General features: G+C 35.8%; 1 protein-coding gene across 24 annotated transcripts in view; it reads left to right on the top strand.

Moving 5' to 3' along the window:
- Positions 1–16,791, top strand: part of UNC80 (unc-80 homolog, NALCN channel complex subunit) — a 108,296-nt gene that overhangs the window by 49,133 nt on the left and 42,372 nt on the right. For 17 of the 24 annotated variants that reach the window (XM_072418582.1, XM_072418581.1, XM_072418567.1 and 14 more), the window contains 15 exons: positions 2,765–2,965; positions 3,825–3,922; positions 6,542–6,742; positions 8,381–8,488; positions 9,847–9,985; positions 11,132–11,313; positions 11,405–11,536; positions 11,729–11,915; positions 12,348–12,479; positions 12,567–12,710; positions 13,291–13,391; positions 15,057–15,143; positions 15,512–15,695; positions 15,769–15,863; positions 16,478–16,567. In XM_072418582.1, the coding sequence (XP_072274683.1) occupies positions 2,765–2,965; positions 3,825–3,922; positions 6,542–6,742; positions 8,381–8,488; positions 9,847–9,985; positions 11,132–11,313; positions 11,405–11,536; positions 11,729–11,915; positions 12,348–12,479; positions 12,567–12,710; positions 13,291–13,391; positions 15,057–15,143; positions 15,512–15,695; positions 15,769–15,863; positions 16,478–16,567 (2,081 nt within the window). The remainder of the gene's footprint in view (positions 1–2,764; positions 2,966–3,824; positions 3,923–6,541; positions 6,743–8,380; positions 8,489–9,846; positions 9,986–11,131; positions 11,314–11,404; positions 11,537–11,728; positions 11,916–12,347; positions 12,480–12,566; positions 12,711–13,290; positions 13,392–15,056; positions 15,144–15,511; positions 15,696–15,768; positions 15,864–16,477; positions 16,568–16,791) is intronic. The other 7 variants (XM_072418587.1, XM_072418580.1, XM_072418589.1 and 4 more) reach the window with 2 other exon arrangements.

Genomic DNA, 16,791 nt, shown 5'->3' with positions numbered 1-16,791 from the left:
AAAGTCCATAGTCATGTCAGTAGATGTCCCCTAAAATGGTTAACAATCTAATACCAAGCAAGCAATTTTTCCTGATCATCTCTTCGGCATTCCAATAGACAAGCTTTGTACTCATAACACTGCTCAGTTCTATAAAGAGGGGCACCCTCCTGTGTCTTTTGCCATAGTAAAGTACAGCGGTCGTTCATTGGCCTACCAGTATGGATTAATGTACAACATAAGGGGACCACTGAACTTGCTAGATCATCTAGAGCGACAATCATCTAATGTATGTTTCACCTAGCTCAATGGACCCAAGCATGATACATTCAAAGGTCCTATCAAGCTATATTAATTGTAGCTTGATTTGTTGAAGATTTGTTTTTTGGACTTTTGGACTTTGGACTAGATTTGTTTTTTTTAAGCAACAATAAAGGCACCCTGTAAGCATAGAAATATGAGAGTGGGAATTGCTCACTTGTTTTCATAGATGTGGGCACTGGGGCTAACATCTTTTGCCATGGTTTTCTATTTATTGAACTCCTGAACAAGCATATAGCTAGTTGAGTGTAGGAACACTCGATAAGCCTCATATCATTAACTCATAAATGTGTGAGGAAAGGTTAGGTATAACATACTCAAATCTTCAAAAACTTTACCAGCTGCTCCTAAATCCCTATCATGACTGTTTTCGTAAAAGCTGGTAAAAATAGATTATCTCACATATCTTAATTTCTGAAGTATAAATAGCTGGTGCATTGTTATCTAACATTATGATGATGAAAAAAAATATGAATATCAAAGTCTGGGTTTTAAAAATGATTTTGTATATAATATTTTTAAATTTACAATTACAATTCAGATCAGCAGTAAATGAAATAAATAGTTTACACATTCTATGAAAATCTAATGGTATTTGGAATATTTCCCTTTAAAATTCCAATAATATTTAGTCAAAGTTTGGTGGAAGGATAACAATGGTATAAATAGCAATGTGATATACTGTGCGTGTGTTTACTTTTATTTACTAAGAAGGAGAACCAATTCAAATGCTTTATCTAATGAAGTTACACTAACACAAAGACCTATGTTTTTTAAAATTTTAATCTATTATTTCAAAGAACTCAGTTACAATACAAGAAAATATGTTTGATGAATGAATAACAATATAGTTATTAAATATGTCTTCTTTTCATTATATGTATGTTCTTTTACTTTGCACATATTAGAAACAATCTTTAAAGCAAACCTTTGGCCAGTGCAAAATATCAAAGCTAACAGAAGGAACCGCAGATTCCTATATGACAGCCAATAGTGTCTGTACATATTCTTATGTTGCTGCAGAAACTCTTACTTCAGGGCAGCCCTGTGTCTTCTGTAGTTTGCCTGTTTTAGAGAGTGGAATTTTAACATGTCCCTACCTTTTTTGAGAAACACAAATCACTATGTCCCTTTATCTTTTTCAACTGACCCTTTTTTGGTCTGAAATGTATCATGTTTTTTTTCTACTAAACAGTTTTATACTGGTCTGCATTGCTATGAGCATGGCGGGGGGATTTCTTTACTCTTTATATTTTGGTCTGTAACATGGCCCTAAAGCTAGTTATAAAGTAAACAACTTTATTTCTACTAAGTTTAAATTTGATTTACTTTTCAATATGAATGTTTATGGTTTATTGAAAATCAAATATACTATAACAGTGCATGCATAATTGATTCTCTAGAGTTGATTCTTAGTAATTGATAAAAATCAATCACTAACTTTTCTAAATCAGTTAATGAAGATATGTACATGTTCCATAATTCAATTAGGCTGGGTCTACACGGACTGTTTCCCCAGCGTTTAACCTGAGGCTTTAAAAGCCCATGTTTGAAATACCCATGCATTCCCATGGGCTACTCTAGCCTAGGGTGTTTCCTTAAGGCATGTTTTTGAGTGTTATAGATATCGCTCCTTGCAATGTTTTAAAATTAAAACGTTGGGTTAATGCAGGTAAACACGTCAATTGACTTCAATAGAAGCGTTTTCCTGTGTTTATAAATGCTTGAAAACGTAATCGCGGTAAAACGTGGCAAACCGCAGCATAGACATTTTCCAGTGGTTTAAAGGCAAACAAGGGCTTTTAAAGCCTTAGGTTAAACGCTGGGGAAACAGACTGTGTAAACTCAGCCTTAAAAAGATAATAATGAAGAGATCTCAGCTAAGATTAACATTTCTTTTTGTCCACATGACAGAAAGAGATGGGAAATTCAAAATTTTTAGTTGTCAAAAAAGGTGAGGGTAAATTATCCAAAGGAAACACCTATTCTGGTGAAAAATGTCTAGAAAGGGAATTCCACTGACTTTAAATTAGGTAGATTTTCTCTTAATTCCTGTTGTTTTTCCATGGCAGAAAATGAAAGGAATTCTTCCCAATGGCACACAGACAGCAATTAGTCTAATAGGGATTTAATCTTTCCTTACTCATTTCAAAACTAAAATAAAAGTTCTACCTATACATACACTTTAAGGAAATTAAATTATACATTGTGCTTACTGTGAATCCAATCATAGTCTGTTAGTTATACTTAATTTCATAGAATAGATTGTGTAAGGTTCTCAATTTATATTTTTTGTTGTTACTTAAAAGCTGGTTATCATATCTAAAGGCCGTCATTAGTTCTGACTTTGAATAAAGAAATAGTTGAAACCAATGAATTTGTACAAAAGAAGGCAATCTAGTGAGATGTGTTAACAAACAATCAGAGAGGAGGGAACAATTCCTCTTGTGTTCTTTTAATGCAGTTCCCAGGAAGATCAGAATAGGAGGCTCCCGCCTGCTCCAGATAAAAGGAACCCGCAGTTTCCGGGTGAAGAAAGGGGGCTCCCTGTCCAGCATTCGCCGGGCCGGCAGCCTAAAGAGCACCAAACTTACACGGCAGGACTCAGGGTCCGAGAATGAGGACATCCAGCTGTCACAGAGCAGGGACACTGTAACTGATATAGGTAATGCAGTGAGAAGCTTTCTAAGGGGAGGTATGGCAGAGAGGACTACACATAGGCAGTTTTTTTCAAAGAAAGTATCATTTGGTATAAATGTTTAGATTTTAACTTTTTTTTTAATTTTCCTCTACTTAAAAAGGAGCCTCACATCTATAAAAAAAAAAAAAAAAAACGATTACCTTTGTTTGACACAAACTCAAAATTTCCACCTACACCAAAAGTTTAATAAATGTTTCCTAAGTTACCAAGGCAGAGGAATGCAACTCTTCCAATTGGTGCCGATATATCAAAACGAAGGAAAACAACAACATCTGGCATAAATACTAGATGTATATAAAACACTATTGGATAAAACTTCTATAAAGGATTGCACCCAACAAATAGCTAAGATACATTTTACTCCCTAATTTTTTTTTTCTATACATTTTCATGTTACACACCACAGGATAACATAAAGTAAATATTTATTATTAGATATAAATTTATCACATATATCACATAGTAACCTAAATTTATATCTAGGTAATATTGTCTTTTTAATGCAGCTAAATACTTTTAATAGTGCTATAATATATATAAAATTTGCAGATCAATTGTTTGGTCTGCAGCATCAACAAGATGCAGGGAATTTGTTCTCCACTTTTTTGTCCCACCCCTTTGAAAAAAAGGGGACATGTGCCCATAGATGTGCTTGTCTTTGCCAACCCAGCTAGTGATTAGACGGGGTGGGAGTTGGGTAGATGTGTTGTGTTGCTTTGTTGTGAAATCATCTGTGCATGGCTGGGCCAGCTGATACATATACTCCAAAGATATATTTAGGTTGTGTGAACTCTTGGCTTATTTAATGTTTGTCTCTGAGAAGAAGGGAGTCCATGGAGCACTAGTGAACCCAGTATTGAGCCAGATGGAGGCAACATTGGCACTGAAGAAAGCTATCACCGTAACATGTCTTGGTTGCACGTAAGTAGTAAAAGTAAAGCACAGGACTTAAAAAGTACATGTGTAAGAATGTTGGTTTGTACAGCAAGGAGTACCACATTAAACAACAATGCTGGTAGTCTGAAACAATTTTAAAGCTGAACTACAGTCAGATATAAAAGACACGTATTAATGCAGCTTTGTATTCAGTATTAAACTATAAATACATATTTTTATGTATGCAGGCAGCGTAAGTACCCACCTTTTACTTGGTATTGGCATCTTCCAATCTCTGTACAGGAGAACACAAACTAAAATGAAGTAAAAGCAGCACAATTGTGTATTGTGAATTTTGTAATTTGGGGAGAGAGCAGGATGAGGAAGAAATCTCTTCAGTCTGCTGCTTTTCTTGTTCCATTCTGCAGAAAAGAACAAGACCTGCAACTGCTATTCGATGTAAACTCACTCAAAAAGTCACCAGGAGGTAAAGGTTTTTTGGCAGAAGAGGCATGCAACGTTTTCCCCAGCTCCTTGTGACTTTTCGTCTCTGTGGGCCTGATTTAATAATGCATTATATGACTGGGGAGGATACACTTTTATCAGTAAACCTGAGTGATCCAAAAAACCTGGAATGGATCAAGTCCTGGATTGAAAACATTTACTAACAAATTACTTACAGGTTTGCTGGATCCCCCAGGTTCACTGGTTAAAGTGTATCCTCTCTAAGCCTGGAGAGCTTTAAAAAGTCAGGCCCAGTGTGTGTATTTTCTGCTTGAGCAATCAAGCTCTGTAACCAAGCACAACCAATCCAGGATAGCCTACTGCTCCAACTAACAGTATTTTAGCATTTTAGCTTATTAGCCTGACGCTCCTGCTTTTTTTTGCCAGCTGGGAGCAAGATCTTTGTGTCTCTTTTGCGACCAATAGAGGGAAAAGTTTTATATTATGACCACAAGGCTTCCATTAGCAACGTTGTGAGTAAAGCTTACAGAGCTTTAATAAATCAAGCCCTGTGTACTTTAAAGCACATGCACCATGCAGTCTAGAACCAGGCTGTATTCTTGGCACTACTGGGAATAGAACTAGAAGGTGGACAAAATGTAATTCCTGTGCATGTGCAGGAATTACAACATCAGTGGCTATCAAAAAGGAATCATGGTTAGACCCAACAAAGTTTACAGTGGAGATGTCCTCTGCAGAGGGGATGCAGTGGTGACGGGATCCTAGACCCATTGTTACTGTGCGTCATATTCAGCTAGGTTGTAGTGCATACTTGCTGATTATGGCAAAAGTTAACCCCCGTTAATGAGTTAACTTTCACTTTGACTGCAGCAAAGAAAAATCAGGAATGAGTAAACAGTAATGCCGATTCTTTACCAGGAAGAATAGCTTCCTCATATGTACATATTCTGAACATTTAGCTGTTTGCCTGGAGTTCAGCTTTAATGTGGATTAAAAACTTAAAGAGAAAACAAAATTATTTGTCATGATAATTAAGAACCAGAGATTGTGGCATTGAAGCATTATTAAAGTTATTTTCGTCCACATGTTTTATTTTTACCCATTTCTTTTTACAATTTACTATTACATCGCTTGCATACACTATGGACATACATGCATCATGCAATACACTATAGACAGGCTGACATTAGTATGACATTAATAACACTTAAAAAAATGAGTGCTATAAACAGAAATGTAAAATTTAAAAATACACCCTATTGTTTTTCTTCCCATGTATCTTAATTGTGTATGTTAACTGGTTTTCATAATTGCTGTAAAGTTACATGTCCATATTTCATATTTGTCAACCATAAAGTTTATGTTTAAAAAAAATACACCCTAGTCAAAACTAAACACTGCAGAACATTTGAAAGACGAGTCTATCTAAAGCCGGCTTTTTTTGGGTTAGGGTTAGGCATCAAGCTAGAAAGGTTAGAATAGCTTTTCTTTACCCATGAACCCATGAAAAAAATGTCAGGTCTTTGGGGAACCCCTGCTACACCAATATATACTCAGCTAACAGTATATTAGCATGTAGGAAGAATGCTTCTTACATTGTAGTACTCTATACTGTACACAGTCTCTTTACTTTGTGTCTACATATAGAAAGCTGGTTGGTACTGAGAAGTTTCCACCATCAGATATGACCCCTTCCATGGAAGTTTGAATTTGACTGACAATTCCACCAAGCATATGCTGATAAATTAAAGATTTTTTTACACTCAGGAAGTACACTTTTTAGAACTTTTGAGTAGTTATACTAAGTCGGGTTACAGAGGATTGGAGAGAACACAGAACTAATATATTTTGAGTAGGTTTAAAGGGAAAAACAATAAATTACTAAATTATCAACTAATGATGTTGTTGTCACAGAGTATGATGGTATTTCTCAAGAAGGAAAAGGGAGCAGCTCTATTATAAATTTTGTCTGGAGCCACCCAAGTACAGCAGAAAAGTCACTGATTTTACTCATTCGGTTGTTTGTAAATATTCAACCTATACCGTGAAGCATTTTTCTAACACTTTTATTTGGTGAACATCCTAATGAATGAAAATATGTGCTAAACAACAATATGTTTCTCTTGAACTGAGTATAGTAGCCCAAAATTGTGTTTTACATTGGTTTTGTAATAGTCATGTCTTCTTTCTACTTGTTAGGTTATGATCCTTTTATGCAATCAACAAAGCTTTATTTGCACCCATGTGGACTATTGCCACCCACATTGTTATCTTCATCATAGTCGTTCTTGTGCTCGGCTGGTCAGAGCTCTCAAGTTGCTCTATGGAGACACAATAGATTCACTCAAAGAGGATAACCTGGGTTGTGGCTCTGGTCTAAGAGGCAAAAAAGTTAAAGAGGTATGTGTATATAACTGCATGTCTGCAGAATCAGTTTGTAAACACTAGATAAGGAAAATAATATTTATAAATAAATCAGCCATTCTTATAAAAGGGCAAATGCATGTAAATTGGTAGAGCAGTGCTTGCATGTAAAGTGAATTAATCTTTCAGAGCAAATTTAGGGTCATGTCTAAATTTTACCTAATCTAACGTAACAAGTATCAGACCTAATGAAGTCAATATAAAGACAATTGTAGGGATGATAAGTCACTTAAAAAAAACTGCAGGCAAGCTCTGACACTGCCTGAAATCAGTGTTGGAACTTCGCTTGTCATTAGGACAAAGAAGGATGTAGTGAAAACTACTATAGATATGTGCAGAAATATCCTATTGGCTGATATTTAAAATATATCTATATAGTAGTAGTATGCTTTAAATTAAGCCTAAATGGGTAATGCATGTAATGTACATACTGCATTGACAACCTGCTGCCATAAATTATTGTTTGTAAGATTTTGTTGGAACTGCCCACTGAAAGTTTTATAGTGTCTTTTCACATAGTTACCAGAAGAGATAACAATATATATCAAATATGTTGACAGTTCTAAATGATAACAATATTATCCCCAGGTGTCAACTTTAAAAGTTATCAAAACCTTTATCACTCATTATAAAACTAAAACTGAAGGTTTTAGATACTTTAAAGATATTTATTGTTTAAAGTATAGACACTTTAAAGTATTTTTTCTTTGTACCTGTAAAAACATTAAACTGTAAGCAAATAATCTTCCATAATCAGGGTAAGTAAGGTTATAAAGCCTTGTTTCTGAATTAGGTTGTGACTAACCGTACTTGATTCTTACATATGTCTGCTCAGATTTTTTGGTTTAGAAGAACCGTACAGTGGTTGTGCCCTACTATTAGTTTTCTTGTACATTTATCAGTAAAGTCAAATCAGTAAACTGAAAATAATACACTCTCTAGATCAGTGTTTCTCAACCTTTTTAACATGAGGAAACCCTTGAAAATAACTCCCAGGTCTTCGGGGAACCCCTGCTATAGTTACCATATCCTCAGCTCACAGTAAATTAGTATGGTGGTTAGTAAGAAGAATGCTTCCTACAATGCTGCCCATTGGGAAGAATGTCACCCAAAAAGATAATTGATGTAAGTGGTACCTGACCTGCGCCGTCCAAATTGCTCATGGCTCAAGGACCCCCAGCAACCCCTGGAGAAACCCTAGGCTTCTACAGAACTCTTGTTGAGAAACACTGCTGTAGGTGGATGATATTTTTTCTTAGCAGTTAATAAGCTGGGAGACTGAGCATTTATAGTAATATGAAGATTTTTAAATAGAGTACTGGAAAAGGGTACTTGAGGGAGTAAAATGTAAAACGTTACATGAAATGTTATTTTGGTGTTAACATTGCCATAAATAGGCTTATGTATTAGCCCTGAAGAACCTAAGCACATGAATATAGTTGTTGAATTCAATCAGCTTTTATCGTTTTAGTTTTTAAATGGTCTCAGAAATTTTCCAAAATGTTTATTAAAAAAATGTGTTCAAAATATTCTTTTATGGGTATGGATTAGTTTGCATCCAAGAAAACCAATCTAGCAAGCAGTGAGAAAAATTATGTTTTTTTATATCCGAAGTGCTCAGATAAATCTTGCCTGCGAACCCCATCACTAAAGAAGAGAGTTACTGAAGCCAATCTAGAAGGAAAGAAGGACAGTGGCATGTTGAAGTATATAAGGCACCAGGTAAAGGTTTCCATAAAATGCTGAATGTATAAAAAAAAGGGAAAAATCCAGTCTCATATTACTTTGGGTCTTATATCAATGTTTTGTCACTAAGATCTAGAGTTATTTACCATCAGGGCCCAGTCAGATTTTGACTTTCAAGCTTTCATATCTGATGCTAATTAGAATCAGTCTCTCCATCTAAAGTACATCCTGTTTTTAACAAAAACACCTCGACTAAAGAAGTCCTATATCCCTTCAGATATTTGTGTGGTTCCATGACCACAGAAGTGCCACCTACTAGTCTACTGTTTAGACTATTTAGGCTATTTTGTGCCCTTATTTTGGAGATAACCAGGTCAATGTTTACACAGAACTTGAGCGAACCAATCACTAGTGCGTATATGTAATACTTTTAAAAACTATTCTTGAATCACTAACATAATAAACACTTAATTATCAGAAATTACTTTATTTAGTGGCTCAGAGGTTGGCACTCTGGCCTTTGCTGCGTTAGGTCCTGGGTTCAAATCTCAGCCAGGACACTATATGCATGGAGTTTGCAGGTTCTCCCTGTGTTTGCATGGGTTTCCTTCGGGTACTCTGTTTTCCTTCCACATTCCAAAAACATGCAGTGAGGTTAGTTCGCTTCCCACAAAAAAAATTGTCCCTAGAATGTGATAAAGACATACGACTATCGTAGGGAGATTAGATTGTGAGCATTATATAAATACTGTGTAAAAATAACAATAACTTATTTACATAATACCATCAATTTGTATGGGCTGGATACCTAGAAAATAATAATTATTTACAGTACATCCTCTGGCCTTTGCTTAATGTGTCAATCAAACAAGATTCAGACAGGTAAACTTGCAACATTGAAAGGTCTAAATATTATAATGGGAGATTTGTCAGCTTTCTGAAAAATCTTTATGGAATTTGAACAATGAAGGTGTTTGCCACATATGTGCTAAGTTATCTGACATCAGGTATTGGCATAACAGAAGACATTGAGCCTGGTTTATTAAAGCTTTCCAAGACTGGAGAAGATACACTTTCATCAGTGAAGCTGGGTGATCCAAAAAAGTCTGGAATGGATCTGGTCCAGGATTGAAAGCATTTGCTAACAAATAGCTTTAGGAAATCCATTCCAGGTTTTCTGGATCACCCATGTTCACTGATGAAAGTGTATCCTCTCCAAGCTTGGTGAGCTTTAAGAAATCAGACCCTGTGTGTCTGTTTTGAGAAATATCTGATAGTCAGTGGCATGCCTAAGCAGTATGATATTTTTTTTGTTTTTTAAAGTTTACTGGCTCATTAAGCATTGACATCTATTTGGTTAGTAGTAAAGCATGTCTTTTCTGTGTGCAAACTAGGTTATGAGTTTGTCCCCAGCTCCCCTGTCCTTGCTGATTAAAGCAGCCCCAATCCTAACAGAGGAAATGTATGGTGACATCCAGCCAGCCGCCTGGGAGCTGCTTCTGAGTGTGGATGAACACATGGCTGGAGCAGCAGGTAAGAGACAGTGCTTTTAGACAGTTCTAAAACATGGGCATCTTATCACTAGGTTTTAACAGCAACTGTCATTAACTATCTCAGCATTTATTATCTGTTGCAGTGTATCAGTCAGACTGTATATTTCCATAGATACAGAGATAAGTACCAAAACACTCAATTGTGTTATTAAATAGTGCAAATTCCCTGAAATAGCAAATTACTTAGACCATACTTTACCTTGAGTTTAGGTGTGTCTGCTAAGGTCTCGTTTCCTCTTCAAAATTGCTTAAATAAGGAATGAGAACATGAGAACATTCTGTCCATTTAAGTTCTATCAGACTAGCTCTTGCACTTCATATTTGTTGTTAGGTATAATAGGAAATTGTATAGTCAGAATATAACATGTGTATTGTGATTGTGTTTGTATTATTATAGTTGTAGGTCTAACATTCACCAAATATTCACTGCAGGAATCTTCCTGGTATATGTGTTTCAATACTAGTAAAAGTTTTGTGAAAGTAACATTCACTACTTTATAAATATGCCTTTTTAAGCTAAACTAATTAAACTGCTAAAATATAAAAACAAGTCCTAAATCCGCTATCTCTAGTTAGGGACATACTGTTGTTGAATTGTGAGGACATCTAGTGGTAAATATGGAATATTCTACTTATTTTTTAAAATAGGTTGAAATCTGAATTCAGTAACCTTTTTCTTGAAAATCTAGAAACATTCTATACCCTTTAATTCCTTCAAATTTTTTTATAGGTGACCTTTTTCAGTTATAGATTGAATGGTATAAGGCAACCTTGGACTGTTCACTCTTTTCCTATTGTGTTTCCGTTCTTTGTGTTCTTGGCTAATCTTACTCCCATAGGTCTAAGCATATAATAAGCTTCTAATTTGAACTTCGGGGTGTGGCGGTGCTGTGATATTGTAGAATGTAGCTGCTTACTGTCATTTTTAACAAGTATTTTTTTTAATTAGGTGCTTACAACGCTTGAATTGCATTGCTAGCATTCTATTCAGACTTTTTCTAAATATCTTTAAAATCTGGTTGGATACTGGGACTTTACCATCTAAAAATTTTCTAATAATGTTAAACATTATTCGTTGGCAATATATGTTGTAAACTAAATATCCTTTTGTTTTTCTCTTGAACAGCTGCTATGTTCCTGCTTTGTGCTGTCAAGGTACCAGATGCAGTTTCTGAGATGTTAACATCGGAATTTCAGCACCCAGAAACAGGGCAAAGACTGAATGCTATTCTAAAGTTTCATACACTCTGGAGGTTTAGATATCAAGTCTGGCCTAGAATGGAAGAGGGAGCCCAACAGATCTATAAGGTTCAAAATGTTAAACTGTTTGTTTAAAAAAACAGTATTGTTACCATTTGGCATCAATCAAAGGATGACTTTTATTAATCTAACTTTTCAGATCCCACCTCCCAGCATAAACTTTACTTTACCCTCCCCCATCTTGGGTATGCCATCAGTACCAATGTTTGATCCACCTTGGGTTCCACAGAGTAGTGGAAGCGTGCAGGACCCAATTAGTGAGGACCAGTCTGTAAGTAACTGACTATCACCCAGTTATCTACTATTTTGTAAGTCATGTTATGGTGGTTAAGTGATACAAAGTAGCACTGTAGTCTATTTTGTATAGACAGTGTCTCATTCTCTTCTTGAGAAAATGCCTTGTTTATGATTAATAATATAACCTTGTATAATAGAATATGCTCTTACAATATTTTAACTCTAGAAATCATTCTCTGCTCGTGCTGTGTCCCGATCCCACCAGAGGGCTGAACATATTCTCAAGAACCTCCAGCAGGAAGAAGAGAAAAAGAGGTTGGGGAGGGAAGCCAGTCTGATCACTGCAATACCGATCACCCAAGAGGCTTGCTATGAACCAACCTGTTCTCCCAACTCAGAACAGGAGGAGGAAGGTGTGCTGGTTCATATATTCTATAATGACGATACACACACATTAGTAACAATGCACATACATACAAATACAAATATTACTTTGTAAAATATTATCTTATTCCACTAATCAAAAAACTTTTAGTAAATCTAAGAAGATAGTTCAGCTAGTTCAACTGAATGTATATATTATATTCCTAGTATTTATTATATTCCTTGAGGAGAAGTGATAGAATCTCACTAATTGGGAAAAAGGTGCTGTCTCTTCCTACTCTCTCCAAAACTCAAAAAAGTTTTAGCTGTATTTACTTCAAATGTACACAGTCTAGCTTTGATATACTTAGTACATGTCCATGTATTGTATGGTATTTTTAGTTCATATTTATCAACTGTGTACAATTTATAAATCATTGGTCAGATAGAGCAGGTTTCACCTCTCTTATTTTGATTGCCAGTAGAAGAAACCACCAACCTGAATTCCCGCCGCCTATCAGTGAGCCCATCTTGCACATCCAGCACATCTCACCGTAACTACTCTTTTCGCCGTGGTTCTGTGTGGTCAATACGCTCTGCAGTCAGTGCTGAAGGTGAGTCTTAGCCATTAGTCATGTTAAACTTTATAAATCTTTGGTGGCATAATAATACATGCAGAAACTGATTTCTACCTTGAACAGATGAGGAGCATGCTACAGAACATACAGCAAATCATCATGTGTCTCAGCCACCACAGCCTGTGTTCCCAGCCTGTATCTGTGCTGCTGTCCTTCCTATTGTTCACCTTATGGAGGATGGAGATGTTCGAGAAGATGGTGTAGCAGGTAAAAGTCCTGATGTAATTTTTACCCTCAAAATCACAATCTTCAAGGTATAGATCATTTAACTTAAAGAATTAAATAAAGCTGTGCTGACCTCAGCCATCCATTTAGGTAAAGTTAAGTGAATAATCCCTCACATAGTGATAATTGAACAGCCTAACTTCTTTTTTAAAACAATTCTAATGTTTTTTTCTGTCCACCAGGATTCTTCCTCTTATTCTTAAGACAACGAATATACATTTTCATTATTTTAATTTGTCCCATTACTATGTTCCAAAACATGAGCAATGCTAGTCTTGCCAGTAGTTTTGCTATTTCAAAACATTAATTCAATATAACATATATGACAGAATTTTGGATTGTTCTTTTAAATGGGCTAATGTATTACTGCAGAAGGAAACCAGTGCTTCCTTGATTAGTAATTTGAATGGTGGCACCTTAATACTTACTGTGTATATTAAAATGTACATTGGGTGCTGCAGGGCCTTTGGAGGCTTATCTGTTAAGTATGAGTGTTATTTTTAGATATTATTGGCACGTGACTAATACTTCCCTTCCTTTTTTTCTTCTGTTTTTTCTTTAGTGAGTGCAGTGGCCCAACAAGTGCTCTGGAACTGTTTGATTGAAGACCCATCCACTGTCCTGAGACACTTCCTAGAGAAACTCACCATTAGCAACCGACAGGTGATATTCACTAGTATATCACATACTTTCTGTCAATTCACACCTTGTTTGCTTTCTTTACATAATCACAATACATGTATCAACATTATTAAATATACATAATGCAAATTGGGGTCTCATTTATCTCCCAAAGAATTTCTCAAGACATGCTTCTTCAGAAAAGAAAAACTATGAGACTAGTACATCCTAGGATGCAACTGGGACATACTAGTCTCATAATTTTTCTTTCCTGAAGATAAAAAACAGTACCATAGGTCTGCCTCTTTTCCCTGGTAGAGATTGTAAAAATGAACACTTTGCATTGTTGTACCTATTGTTCTTTTTTGTGCTGTTCTTTCCATTGATAGTTTGGTTTGTTAACAAAAACTATTACAATTACTATTGCTAGGACATACTGGCATCTGATATCTGGCGTTGATATTGTCTCACCTATAAACTAGCCATATCTTGTTAGCTGACTACTTTATGTAGGGTTGCTAACAGCTCAGTTAAACAGTACAATGATTTTTGCAAGTGATTCCACACACAATGCTATCTCAATATCAGCTCACTGGCGTGGGTAGCACAAAAATCAAGCTGTTTAATGATGGGTGTGCATGTTTCATGAGAAAACAACAAAAACAGGAATGATTTTTAAAGATGAAAAAAGTGAGGAATCAAATATTATCCCTAAACAACAAGCCTGGGTAACCAAATTAATTTTTTCCTAAATATTAATGCAGGTTGGGAAGAAGTGTGTTATACATTGTAAGGGATCAGCATCAAATAGTAGAATGGCACAGAGGCAACTCCATGCATAATCTTCACTTTAGGGCTCCTGCCCTTGCCCTTTATTATGCAAAACAGCGGAAAAATAAAGCCTTTATCTTGCAGTGGTTGGTATCAATGATAACAAAATGTCAATGAACAGAATGGCTAGCATAAAGAAAAGTTTTCTCTTTGCAACAACAGAGAGATTGAACCACATCCAGTCTAACCAGCAGCATCCGCTGCCTAGAACAGGATGGGCTAAAGAGGCTTCTGGACCTTAGGAAGATGTGGGGCCTAGAACTGGGAATTCTCCTCATTCTGCTCTTGCAAATTCCCAGAAAAAACTGCTCCAGAACAGAAATTCTAAATAATAGACAGAGAAATGTACAGGTTTCCTGCAGGCATAACACTGCTGGTTCTATCTCAGAGACAGTATCTGACATAACATGGCCCCACATGGACCTACCATTCAGCACTTTTGTCACCTTTTTTCACCGTATTAGAACATTTAAAAAGCTGACTAAGACCATGGGTATACAGTAGGTGGAAAGAATAAACATTTAAGTAGAGAACCTAGGGGTAAACCAACAGATGGAGAGAAAAGAGTTTGGGACTAAGATACACTTATACTCATGTAAGATACTCATGCTTGAAGACAATTTCTATAAAATAATTAGAACAAAATCCAGACTGAAAATAACTATGCCTTAAGATAGCAGAGAGACAGTCTGCCAGTTACTGCTGTATATATTAATTCAAACCATAGCTAGAAAGGGAGGAAGAGTGGAAATATTTTTTAAAGGTATAATTGAAGACTAATGGCTGTTATCATAATGGAAGAGAAAATGCCAGTAGAAAGGGATAGGCAAAGAATTGATTATAATGCAAGACTAATTGATTGATTTTTTTTTTCAGGATGAGCTAATTTACATGTTGAGAAAGTTGCTTCTCAACATTGGGGACTTTCCTGCACAAACATCACATATATTGTTCAACTATCTGGTAAGCAAAAGATGTATATTAGGTGTACTTTGAAATACGTTTTCTGTATTACTTTAATCCTAGTACTACCGGTATAATAGGAGCCCTAAGTACCATTTATATATGTTTGAAATATATTAAAACATCAAGTCATAATGTTTCAATACTGTATGAAAAAGTCTATAGAATAACATGAAAAGAGAAAACTGGAAAAAAAAATCCCAGCTGAGCCTTAGGTACCACAGTAGGACTGGAGGTGAGTGTCTATTTCTGGAAATGACAAAGACCTAGCATTAGATCATTTCTATCTCATACTAAAGTTGCACTTTAGTATATGTTGTATTTCATATGTTCATACTGTATTCCTAAAAAATATTTTTTTTCCTCAGGTGGGCCTAATTATGTACTTTGTGCGCACACCATGTGAGTGGGGCATGGATGCCATTTCAGCAACCCTTACATTTTTGTGGGAAGTAGTAGGATATGTTGAAGGTCTATTCTTTAAAGACTTGAAGCAAACAATGAAAAAAGAGCAATGTGAGGTGAAGCTACTGGTAACAGCATCCATGCCAGGTAAGGATACTACGAGCACTGGTATGTTCTTCAGTTTTACTGTTCTGTGACTAACTTTATTTCCCATTTGCAGGAACAAAGACACTAGTGGTTCATGGTCAGAATGAATGTGATATCCCTACCCAGCTGCCAGTGCATGAGGACACACAATTTGAAGCACTGTTGAAGGTATGGCAAATACTTTCATTAACAAACAAGAAAAAAAGAGGAAGGGAAAGAAGTTTATGATTCATTTCTGCAAATAGTTTCTTGTAAATGTATAATTGATGATATGTGTGAATATGTGAGGAATAAGTGCTGATATTTACTCACTGCAATCTTTAAATGTAAATCCTCATCAAAATTCCCAGGCTGTAACACTTTGCCATAATTACTTTTTAATGAAGATTGCAATAGATATGCAAAATAGACTTGGAATTACATAACTAATTTAATGCCCGTAAACATTTTTCAGATCATTGTGATGTGGTCTTTCATTGAAAAAGGACTAATAACACCTGCAATGGCCCAAAAGTTACAATTTTCTTCAATGTAGTGGACAACAACGCACAGCTTCTGCAATGAGGTGCACTGCAGTGCCGGGTGGGGGTGAGGGTGGGGAATTCCCACTACTATAATAATGTAATTGTGGGCAAGCAGTTAGCAGACAAAAGCTGATCAGAAACAGTGGCACCATGCTTTTTCGACAGATATCCTTTCAAGAAAGCTACAAAGTTAGAATGCTAGTTACTTTTAATCATTACAATTGTACAATTTATTTTTCCTTCTTTATTTTCTTTCAGGAATGTCTGGAGTTTTTCAACATAGCAGATTCACAGGCTGCCAATTACTTCCTCATGGACAAACGATGGAATTTGACTCATTATAACAAGGTAAACTGGAGGACTTCAGCTGAACTAACTAAATCAAACTGCATTAGGTGTCTGTTTAGACTTTTACATCATGCAATAGAAAATTACAGTGCCATTAGTTTAGCACAGACTCTGTCACCGTTTCTTCTAATACCTCCCCAGCCACCCCCCAAACTCCCACCCCTCCTTGGAACCCCATAAATAACACATAAATCTTAACACATAATTTGGAACAGCTGTTTTAT

The sequence above is a fragment of the Pyxicephalus adspersus genome, chromosome 7 (assembly GCF_032062135.1).
Source record: "Pyxicephalus adspersus chromosome 7, UCB_Pads_2.0, whole genome shotgun sequence".
NCBI lineage: Eukaryota > Metazoa > Chordata > Amphibia > Anura > Pyxicephalidae > Pyxicephalus > Pyxicephalus adspersus.
Note: the sequence above shows the minus strand (reverse complement) of the source record. Positions and strands in the feature narration are given on the sequence as shown.